Raw genomic sequence first — 12252 nt, forward strand, 5'->3', positions numbered from 1 at the left:
CAGTTACAGTTCTGTGTGTGTGAAACGAGTTTTCTTATTTAATTCATCGTTCTCTAATTTTAATGTTTCAATAAAAACAGAGTTAAGCATTGAGATTCATTGATAAAGGAGAGCATTCAAAGATTTTGTCTACTTTTAGATGAATAAAAACGGACAAGCAATAGATGAGAAAATAGATCCATAAAAACTTATTACGTAATATGCGGAGAATTAAGAATTATGTACAGAAAGAACGATTTCGTTGAAATATCTAAAAATTTAGGTCAAGACAAATCCGAAAATAAATTTTATTGGACCATGAAAATAATTAGGTATATAGGAAATTCATGCATGATGAGCAATACTGCATAAAGTTTTTTAGTCGGATTGGCTTAAGCGTCCTACATAATTATTTTGATAATCCAATAAAATTATTTTCATCTGGTTAAATTATTACTTCAACAAAACTATTTTTTCTGTAAGATATATTTGTAATAACATCCAAATATATAAAAGAATATTTTAAATTATAACAGAGACTTAATTTCTCTCGTTAGTTTCTTCATCATTGGAGAGTCTCATTTCATCAAAATAAAAAGTTTCTCTAAAGACGGTCGCACATATACACAACAAAAATGACATTTAATTATTAAGAATATATCTTTTTGCCGATATTATTTAATTAATTAATAATTTCCTTTAAATTAAAATAATAATTTTTTTCTTTTTCCGAGAAACTTCATTTTTTAATTGTCATTTTTTTTTTTAATAAGAAAGTGTTGAGCAGGAGTTTCCGATTCAATTAATAATTAAGGCTGCGCAATGAAGATTTCGCACGGTAACAAAGATATTTAACGGGTGGTGGAAAAGTTATGACAGTTAAAAAATGTTTAATTATCGTGAGATATTGCATCATAATAAATCATATCAGCGAATTGTATCTCCCATCCAGTTGTGTGATTCGCCGTCGTTAAAATTTTTCCATTTGTACCGCTCTCGTAGATTTTAATTATTACAGTGTAAATACGTGCTTGACGAGGATTCCCATCGGGAATGGACGTTTCAATTTATCGTTATTTTCTATCTGGCTGGATTTTTGAAAATTTTTATTGCGGCCGCGCGACACGGATCGTCGCCACGCCGCGATGTTACATCGTTTCTGATGCGTATTTTGCATAACGATCTTGCGTTATAACGTCTTAAGCGGGATGTCCGCAGCACTCAACAATATTAAATTATAACTCGCAAAAATGCGAACCGGAATGCAATGGTGGTAACGTAAGCGTATACTTGAAAGAATTGCTAATCAACGTACGGGTTTTTCACATTCCATGAATAAGAAGAACGTGTTTGTACTACGTCTGGCGGGTCGCGCTCTACATCTCCCTCTCCCTTTCACCCCGCTCGCGCATTTCCGTCTTACTCGCTTTTCATCTAGAGGGCTCGCAATCCCATTTCGCTCCGTTAATGGATTCATATATAATTACCAGGGCTTCACGCTCCCGCATTACGCTTGATAAATATCATCGCGAAAGGAAAGATATGAAATTCTCGGGGCGATGAAAGCGGGCTTTAAAACTCGTAGAGCATCGCGGAGGGCCACGTTGATCGGCACACTGTCCTCCTCTCACGTTTGGCCACGATGCATTTTTCCGTTCCGTGATTTCCAGGATGCCCCCCCTCCCCCCTCCCCCTCCCCCTCTTTCCAGCCCGAGCCGGAGGATAAATAACGTTGGATTAAACAACATCTCGTAATACCCGCTCTGCTCTCGTAGTCTTTTGATCCGAAATGTACACGCGGATATTTCGCAGTCGTAAATATTCCGTGTTTTCTTAATTTCGCCGTTGCACGTCCGGCGGGTCAGCGGATACTCGGCGTAATGAATCGCGGCCGCGATGCTATCGCGATATCCGCCGAAATTATCGCGCGAGGACAAAAGCGGCTCGGTGATAAACAGGGTTCGGACGTTACCGTCGCCGCTTCTACCTGAGGCGATCATTAAAATCGGGGGTTGAACGCACACGCGTACACTGTCACACGCGGCCGAGCACACGGCTATGCAGTATACAGCTATTTCCTATCCGGTAAGCGCGCCACCGAAAAATAACTGATCCTGCATTGTTATTGTTGCGTAACAATCCATTCCTCGTGCACCGCATCTCGCACGTAGTGCCATTATCGTGCCACGTGAGTTGGCGTTTTGTTATGTTATGCCTGTTATTGTTGAATCGGCTATGTCGAGTGAGTGAGAGAGAGAGAGAGAGAGAGAGAGAGAGAGAGAGAGAAGGTAGTATCGCTCGATTATACTAGATTTATTCGAGTGCAGAAAGGGTTGTCATAAATTCCTCATCCTAAAATTTCATGCTTTTTCCTGATTTCCACACAAAATTTCATGATTTTCTCTGACTTTCAATAATACTTTGAAAATTTTTATATTTTTGTCCTGATTTGTGAAAACCATTAAATATTTTATTGAGAGATCACTTCATCATTTAACATAGCAATATAAATTACTTATATTAATGTTGCTGTATTTTTAATTGTTAAATTGGTAAAATTCCAAAAATACTACGGTGTGATGTACGTTTATTAAACTTTTTTAAAGCCAAGAATTAATTTTTTAGAATATTTTGCGAAATTCCGTGATTTCCAGGATGCCCCCTTCCCCCCCTCTCCAGTCCGAGCCGGAGGATAATTCCCTTACTTTTCCCTGATTTTCCTAACCAATTTCCAATTTCCCTGACAATTCCCTGATTTCCTGTTTTGTGATCTCGAAGTGATATGAAAAATTGTACACGTATTATTATGTAGTAGTATAGAATATATTAATTTATTGTAAATGTTAATTTTACTAAGAAAATAAACTTCCACAATTTGTTTCCAAATTGTGTCAAAGCGTAATATTTTTTGAATTAATTTTTACATAATGTTTTGTTAAATTAATACAGAGAGTGCACCGTTTAAGACATATGATGTGTGTTGCACTCGGTGTTAAATTTAACACAAATTTTCCAATTTTAGAATGGAATTTAAATAACGATTTCCATCGAGTGTTGTATTCCTTATGAAAAAGTTCAAAGATTTTAGAATTTCCATATCGCATCATAAACATAACAGTTAATAACTTTGAAAAAATATGGGCGGTAGCCACTTGGTACTCGTGAGTAAAATGAGAAGAATAGAAGTAAGTTGAAGGAGATTGATGGTAACGCTATTAATGCTATTATTTGCATGATAAAGCTCACGTGACGTGATAATAGGATATTCCCGCAAGCGATGACAAAGCCCGATGATGAATCGCAAAACCGCCCTCGTCTGTCCTTTTTAAACTTGTAGAAATTTCTCCGTGAAACGAAACTGCACTCGCGCAGGCACGCGCTAATCGAACGTGTCAACACGCGCCGGGTTCACTTCGCGAGTAAGAAGAGCATATTTGCTCGACTTTTCCGCGTTCGAGTTTTATTTTTCCCGGCCTGGCCCACCTGCCCCCACCTGACTTTACCATCCCTTACCACCGAGTTTGCAAACCCGTATCTTGCCTCGCGCACAGTCTCACAACAAACTTCGTTAACGGATTTCACTCCGATGGGTTTTCGCGATCCTCTCCTACGCCATCTCCGGCGTCGCCGCATCCACCGTTCCCTTTTTCTCTCTCTTTCTCTGCCTCTTTACCGCGCTCATCGGGTGCCTCTCCAATTGCCACTTTCTTCGGCAAATCGTTTTAAGTCGAGTGGGAGTCACCGACACGCGCATAAAACTTGCCGAAGAAAAGAAGAAGAGGGAAAGAGTTGGGAGGGGGGGGGGGGGGAGAGGCTTAAGGACGCAGTCAGAGACAAGCCTTGGGGGGATGCTTGTAAGCTTCGCCGCCGTTAATATTACGACCCGCGTCTAGGAAAAAGCGCGAGGTAAAGACGGAAGGGCAGCCAGGTGAAGGGACGCGGAAAAATGGATTAACATTGAACCTTTCCCGCTTTACCCTTCAAGCCTTACCCTGGGCTTCTTTTGTTCCACTTCACTCCCAGCTCGCGTACGTATCTCGCCCTCATCTTCCGACACTCGCGAGCCCCTATTAACCGCGTCCGCAGCCTCGGTCGAGATCCAAAGTTTGTTCAATTAGCTCGGCATCTACTTCGCCAGAGTAAATATCTGGGGAAAACTGCGAGACTCTGCAACTTGAGATACTCGCTCAGAGCGTACTCGGTTCGAGGAAGAGTCAAGTAGTTAGACGAACGGAAGGACAAATTGCTCCAATTACCCGATCGAAAAATTTCAGAGATAACGTTGCCACGAATCGTTATGAAAGGTGTTCGAGTGTATCAATTTTTGCAGAAACTGTTAATCGAAACTATATTATTATTTATTATTCTAATATTTTATTATATTAATTATTTATTATTAATTTTATTATTAATAAGCCAAAGAAAGTGAAAAAAATAGTGATTCCATAAAACGCAATATTCAGTTTTCAACCCTTCATCTGCAATCTTGGTATTTATTGGCCAAACCAAATTTCATTCTTAAATTTCATCTTTATAGCTTTGCTAAAATTTCAATTTTATTAAATAAAAGTTTTAACATTTGAATTAAAATTGTTTGCTGTTGTAAAATAAAGATGTTGAAAAGTAACCCTAATTTTTTTATAAACTTACAATAATAAACAACTTTTAGACAATAAATTAGATAAACATAAAAAATTGTATGATCTTATAATTTCTCATTTAGTAAATTAGATTATTTTAATAAAAAATATACTGTCATGGAGAAGAGAAAATGAAGAATAATAGTCGCCAAATATTCGTACATCTTTACTTTTCCGAAATAGAGATTTAACTACATTTTTAAAAAAATTATTTAAATAAAAATTGTTAAAATGAAAAACGAGTATAAAAAATGTAAATGTTAAAAGAGTAAAAATTTATGGAAAGATCAAGGGTCGGATCAGAGGTCGGACACGTGTTATACAGTTCATTTTACGATTATGCGATTTATATATTTCTCTCTGTTCTATCTCGGATTATCATCGCGGCCGAATTGCTTTAACCTAATTCGGTTACGTCTACAAAAGAATATTGTGGATAATACAAATGTCGAGCGTTTGTCAAACGCGATTGCCAGTAACGGTATAAATGTAATATTCGCTGCACACGTCGACATGGACGTAATTCCCCGCACGTGCGTATGCGTACATCCACTCAATTATTAATTCGTATATAAATTCATAATCATGACATCACGCATATTCCACCGAATTACCGTCGCTTTATCTGCATTACAATTACTTGTAATTCGCTCAAAATTGCACGTAGCTCGATTCAGAGCAGTTAAATTCATTCAGTATAGTTGCCCGCCATGCCAACATGTTTCCAATGCCAATTTTGGAAACTTAATTTCTGAAAAAAAAAAAAAAACATTAATTGTCAACGGTTTTAACGTTGTTGACTATTTTTTGGGCCATTGCGATTCTAGATTAAATGATCGACATGTCCGATATATATATAATAATTTTGAAAAAAATAGTGTTGCGACTTTTTATTATCGAAAAAAAAATGTCTGCGGAAGCTTGAAAATGAATAATTATAAAGAAAAGTAAAATTTCTAAAAAAAGGAAGAGAAAATAATAACGCAATATAGAGCAATATTATTATGTTATACATTTCGCCATGTGATATTATTAAAAGGACGTACAGTGGGACGTACGCGGGACGTTTATATTTTGCGTGTGTTTTCTGCAATTAATCTAAAAGGAACGAAACTGGGACAATATGTAATTGTATTTGTAGTATAAATCATTTAATGGGAATTTAAAATGCATTTTACTGAAAGAGCGCAATATAGGTCACCAGCACATGTGATATTACGTAATATTGTACCTTTTGTTTTTTTATACGATACTCAATTTAAAAAGTTTCACGTCACGCCTCTTTCACTCTCATACATACTGTTAAATAAATTACGTAGGTAATAGTTTATATCTGACATCCAATGAAAAAAATACTAGCCAATCAATAAATATCAACGAATGAAATGAAAAAAATAAAACGGGAAAACGTATTGAAACGCGAATTTACAAATCAATAACTTTATCAACGATATTAATTCTTGCATGACATGGCAGAAACGAAATGACAGCGATATTGTTTCCATCTTAAAAGGAACGTGTGAAAAGACTTCGTTCGACTTTTACGATCGCAGAATTTGTATCTTGGTCGTGTGTGGGCATCGCGGACGTATTTATCGAGCCAGGTCGTTGAATTATTTCCATTCATTGCCACGCGGTGTGCAACAATACCTTTATATGCCATAAAACCGACCATACTCCGCGGGCTCCGTTAACCCGCTCGGTCGACCTTTCGCCCTCGACCATACCCCACCGCACCGCCGCGAAAACCACTCGACGTGAATCGAGGTGACCTCTCCTCTGACGCTTCGGTTTTACGTCCCACTCAGACCGGAAGTGGAACGCTGGCGAACGTATGACATGCGGAGGGTTTGGTACATCGTCAGTACATTCGCTATTGTGGGATGAAAACGAAACGGAAGAGCGGGCAAAGGAGAGGTTGGACAGGCGTATATTCGTTGGGCCGTGCGACATCCGGAATATGATTCTACATTGCTGTCGGGAGAGTATCGACGTCGTCGGTTTATCGACTTCGTCGTTCTGCGATACGAAGGACTTTACGGCCGTGGAGTTTGCGGAATTTTTTCAACGGTACCACATCGGCCGATCGGCATCGGTTCGACGTAGTCACCGCTGATGTCGAAGCCGCGACGGCCTTTACGGACGACGAGCCCGTATACGTGATGGGATGCATAACGATCGCTTGGAGAATCGTTCGTTTTACGAGAGTTGCGCGGAGAGAGGTTCCAAGTAGAATCCGTCTTTGACCTAACACCCTGGTAGAATTCTCCGGTTAACAAGGAAAGCTCGGCTGCATGTTATCTAACGAAAAAATACAATCGGAGTTTTACGTCGATTGAAACACTCTCGCATTTAAATACAAAAGAATTTTTCTACACAATGATTTTGCTTGGTATCTAAAAATTTAGCAATGTTCATCACGATCTGAAAATAACTTTATTGGACTGTCAAAATAATTATACAAAAGTTTTGACATTCTAGCAACCAGCTTGAGAGTCCTATTTTGATAGTCTAACAAAATTATATTTTTAGATCTGTATTTAGCTAAATTTTTAAATACTTTAACAAAATCGTTCTTTCCATAGAATAAAACGTCATGGTAAAAGTATTTTGACACAGATATTCTATTTTAGAATTAATTTCTTGGTCAGAAATGTACTCGTAGATTGCATTAAGAGTAATGGAAGTCTTGTACTGAAATGTTTTAGAACTAAGTAATTTGTTTCTCGATCTCCAATTTGTTTTATTCGTTTAAGAAAAATGTAATTTTACAATAGCTATTTCTTACTTTTAACCCTAAAAATATTATCAATAGGTACATAAGTTTTACATATATAAGTGAGCAAAGTCATTGAGCGCTAAGCTCAATTGTTATGCCTTCTCAATGATCAATCGAGATCCAATCTGCTATGCTAAAAGCTAGAATAAGTGGAAATAAATTTAAAAAAATTCTGTTCGTTATATCAGTATGTACCCTTTTGATGGTCAGTATTATAACAGCAATTTTTAAGCAGTTTGTGTTATTACATATTTTATTAAGTGTATCATGAGGAAACACACAAACACAAAATTAAACTATATGCTCTATACAGTCTATACCATTTTAAGATTGAAATTTATGAATTTTAGTGTTTATTCTTTCTTTCCTTTTAGTTAATAATTAAATTATTTATGTTTATAAAAGTCTAAATTATAAATATTTTGTCATTAAAAGTGTGAAATGTACGAAAAACTTGTGTTACATTAATTAAGAGTGGCTTATTTTTTTGTACGTAAAATTTATGTATTAATAGCAGTACAGTGTATACATATGTAGCATCACTCAATACCAATAATAACCTAGGGCTAATTAGATTCAAAAGCACGTCATTAAATAACTGGAACGTGGCATCTTTTATTTTAGTCTCATCCCCGGGCGAATGTCGGTTCCCAAATTGGCTGACTGGACACTCGAGCGGCGGACTGACCTGGCACACTCTGGACCTCGGCAGATCCTACACGTTTCATCCACGAAACGCGTCTCTGCACGTCACTAGATCGAACACGACTTCGTCAAGTTTTGAAAGCGGGTCCATGGACTTGCAATACGTGCCTGGACCGGAGGATCAGGACGTGAAGATCCTTTGCAACAGTATAAAACAGTCGAATGGCGCACAGACTATGATGACGATGACACTGGTGGCACACTTCACTGTTGGCTGGTAAGATCGTCTTATATGTCTGTAGTGTATCACTTATTCTACTTTATAATTTTGCTTTATATAAAAAATACAATATTGAGAAATTATTAGTTTTCGTAAATATTATACTAAAAGAACGATTTTTACTGAAGTATTAAAAAATTTAGCTAGATATGGAGAGAGAGAGAGAGAGAGAGAGAGATTTGAAATTAATTTTGTTGAATTATCAAAACTATTATGTAGGACGTTCAAGCATGATGAGCAATTCTGTAAAAAGTTTTGACATTCTACCCAATCTTAAACGTGTCCTACATAATTATTTTAATAATACAAGTTTCTTTTAGATTTGTATTAGCTTTAAATACCTTAGCAAAACTATTTTCTATAAAACTGGTATAAAATCAGAAACACAAAGACAAATTAGTTTTTGTAAATTTTAACTCTATTGGTCTGTTCAACAGGATTAATATGATTGAAAAGCTCCAAAAATAAAAAATTTTCATAGAAAAACGATCTTATATTAACAAAGTCCTCAAATACAGAGGAAAAAGTTTTTAATTAAAATATAAGGGAAAATTAATTACATTTTAAATCAGATAGACCCGAACAAAGCAGAGTTAATAGCAGAAACACAAGCCTTTATTTTTGTGTTCAAATTATTACTTTTTAATTCTGTATTTTAAAAAATACGGTAGAAGATGCACTACATGAAAAACTCATGAATATTTATTAAAATCAAAAAATATAACGCATGGAAAGAGATTTACGGGAGAATCGATACGTGTTCACGAAATCGCTATAAAACTTCATAATTCTAGTCCACATCCGTTCGTCTGGATACCTGTTCGGATATTTACAGTGATCGCGATTAAAGTAATGGAATATGTCGCTCTGATCTTTACGAATCTTCGCACCCTTCTTTTTTCAGTCGGAGCGGTTTTATGTGCATGACATTCTACCGAAGAGACGGCCACGTGATCGAGCTACAAACGGGAAGTGCGGTATCTAGACCGGAAGAAGCATGCAGCCCACCCCATTTTCTGCAGCACAGTACGCCTTTTCTCACCTTAGTCAGTGAGTACAATTCTTCTTCGTCCTCTCTAGTTTGCGCTTTTCCATTTTCGCGATGTGTCTCCTCGACAAAGTTCAGCGCTACTAGTTTCACATTACTGGAACGCGTGATGCATCTTTTAACGTTTCCACGTGAAAGTATTGCGATTGTTTGCGATCTGCCAAAATTACCTTCAACTGAACTTTGCGACGTTATCTTCAACCAATGCCTGAATATCTCCTGAGGTCCGGTATTTCATTTTCTGATTAACTCGTGGTTTAGATTTAACTTTATTTAATCTCATTTATCTGATAATAATGTAAAAATTGTGTTTTTCTATACTGAGAAAAAATTTAGTAATAGCTATCAAATTATTAGTGAAATAATGCCAATTAAATGTGTGATTAATATAAACCAAAAATCATTTTACTATTTAATTAAACATTTAATCGGCATTATTTAACTAAACATTTAGTAGTTATTAATGTTATTATTCATATATCAATTTTTTTCAGTGTAACTATGATTCATTATTAAATTGATGGTTTTTGTAGTAGAAACTTTAAAACTTATTATAAAACCATATGTTTAATGATTAACCATAGCTATTATAGAAGAATACAATTTTTGCATTAAGTCTGTTCGCGTGTACTTTTGTACTCAGCATCTTCATCTTTTTTCTTTTCAACGCCTGAATATTTATCTCGTTTTAAGTGCAAAAATTTTTAGAGTTTCAGCAACGCGAACAAACCTATATCGTCAGATTAAGTCTAATCACGAGTTAATCAGAAAATGAAAAATCAAACTTAAGGTGGTCTCACATTTAACGAGAAGTACGAAACGATACGATCTCTGGTATCATTCCAAGACAAGATATTAATGGAGCAATTACTATGATACCGGATTAACATAACTCGATAAACCTTATCATAGCACGAGGGACCGCCCTTGCTTTATCGTATTGATCGCAAAGCACCCGTCTGATGGGGCAATCGGCACAGCGGCTTGTTCCGCTTGATTTGCGTGGCTATGGAGTCTTATCCGATTCACGTAAAGACGACTGGGAACGAGCTATCGGCGGGGAAAAGAACGAAGGAGAGACCGGACGGCAGGAGAATATGGGAGGGGAGGCAAAGAGAAAAAAGGAGTTGCCAAGTAAAAACTACCCGCACCGTCGATAAACCCGAGAAAACTCTAACTTCGCGGGGAAAAAGTTTTCGCGCGGCGTGGCACGAGGATTTAGTGCACCGACACTAGGAGGCGGCTGGATCAGTCGGGAAAAGAGGAAACGAGGTGGCCGGGGATGGGCCGGGAGAAAAAAGAAGCGAGAAGAAGGGAAGAGAAAAGAAAAAAGAAACGCAAGAGGAGAAAATCGGGAACTGGTCGGGCTCGGACGATTTGTCAAAATCCCGCGAACGGCTTATAAGTTACACACCGGTCCGTAGCTATCGTTGGCCCGTCTGGAACCGGCGCTAAGTCATTTTCGTTCGTTGCTTATCGTTGCTCGCGTGCGAGCTCGCGCGCCAGCCGCGAGATCGGGATCCAAGCCGCGCAAGACGGGCACCTCGAGAAATTCAATTTGCCGGGCAACGCTTTGGCGAGGCGCGTCACGGAAACCCCGTTGAGCCTGACAAGCTCGTGATTGAACAGCGTATTTTCTTATCATTTAGCGGTAGGGTTGCTTTGGCCGTTTGTTCCGCGCGACCCGATTGCTCGGGCCCGAGGGGGCGATATCGTGTCCGACATATAAAAAGCGATGGCAATTATTACGACCGCCGCAACCGATTAATATTGTCTACGTGTCTACGAGTAGGGTATTGGGGCTTGTGCGAATTCGTTGTCTCTCTCTCCCCTCCCCCTCTCTCTCTCTCTCTCTCTCTCTCTCTCTCCCTCCATCTCTCCGCTTTTCGCAAGCCAACATTCACCTCTAGATGTAGCTATATCGACTGATACGAATGCAGCCCGCGCTGTTCTCTACATTCGGGTCGAGCTCGACAAAATATCGTCGTCTCCGTTGTGCCCGCAAAGAAGAAAGCTGCCAACCTCCTCCCTTTCCTCCGAATGAGAGAGACCACCTTTCCAAACTCCAACTGTTCTCTTCTTCTCTTTCTCTCACCCATTTCACTCTTCCTGCCTCGCGTCTCACACCCGCCATCTCCTCGGGAATACGATCGGTTCCCGTGGGCCAGAGTTGTAATCCCACGGGAGTTATTGGATTCGGTTTGATCCACTGGTCGTTCATCCCCCTCCCGCCACCACTCTTTCCTCTGTCTTCTTAGATCCTCCTTTTCTTGCTTTATCCGTATCGGGAAGCTCGATCCGTCGATTCGCGAGGAACAGAAAACTGCAATCCTCACTCGAGAGCCAATAGGGTTGTAGATTTGTCGACTTTCGGTAATGAATTGGCGTATCGGATAACGAAACATGCTACCGTTGACGATGCTAATAATAAACGAATAAGATAGTGACATTTCGCCGATAGGAATCACGATGAATGGTGATAATTGATGGGAAACTGAGGAGGCTTACTTGCGATTTCGAGCGCGATAAATGACGCGAAATAAATGCAATGGAATATAAATTATCGTTGCAAAAGTTAATAACGCATCAGGGTTATTGGATTCGAGATCATCGGTGGTAATTAACGAGCTGTAATAGTCGGCTGTACGTGTATTATCTGCACACGAGCGCGACGCGTGTGTGTAAAAATCGAATAAGCTCATTTGAATTATTGACAAACATCGACAATTATATAGAATTGTCATTTTCGAAATTCGAAAATGGTACATGAATTAATTTTTAATTATACAGGGTGGGGAAAAAGTATGGAAGCAAACAATTATTTCCGAAACTATTCATTTTTCGACAAAATGTCTTAGACATAATTTTTATGGTATGAAAA

At 38.3% G+C, this 12252-nt stretch overlaps 1 protein-coding gene across 1 annotated transcript in view; it reads left to right on the forward strand.

Annotated features, from left to right (window-relative positions):
* Positions 1 to 12252, forward strand: part of LOC108758429 (uncharacterized) — a 307362-nt gene that overhangs the window by 243207 nt on the left and 51903 nt on the right. The window contains exons 8-9 of the mRNA XM_018503410.1: positions 8023 to 8320; positions 9228 to 9373. Of these exons, the coding sequence (XP_018358912.1) occupies positions 8023 to 8320; positions 9228 to 9373 (444 nt within the window). The remainder of the gene's footprint in view (positions 1 to 8022; positions 8321 to 9227; positions 9374 to 12252) is intronic.

This window comes from Trachymyrmex cornetzi, unplaced genomic scaffold (genome assembly GCF_001594075.2).
Source record: "Trachymyrmex cornetzi isolate Tcor2-1 unplaced genomic scaffold, Tcor1.1 scaffold156, whole genome shotgun sequence".
Lineage (NCBI taxonomy): Eukaryota > Metazoa > Arthropoda > Insecta > Hymenoptera > Formicidae > Trachymyrmex > Trachymyrmex cornetzi.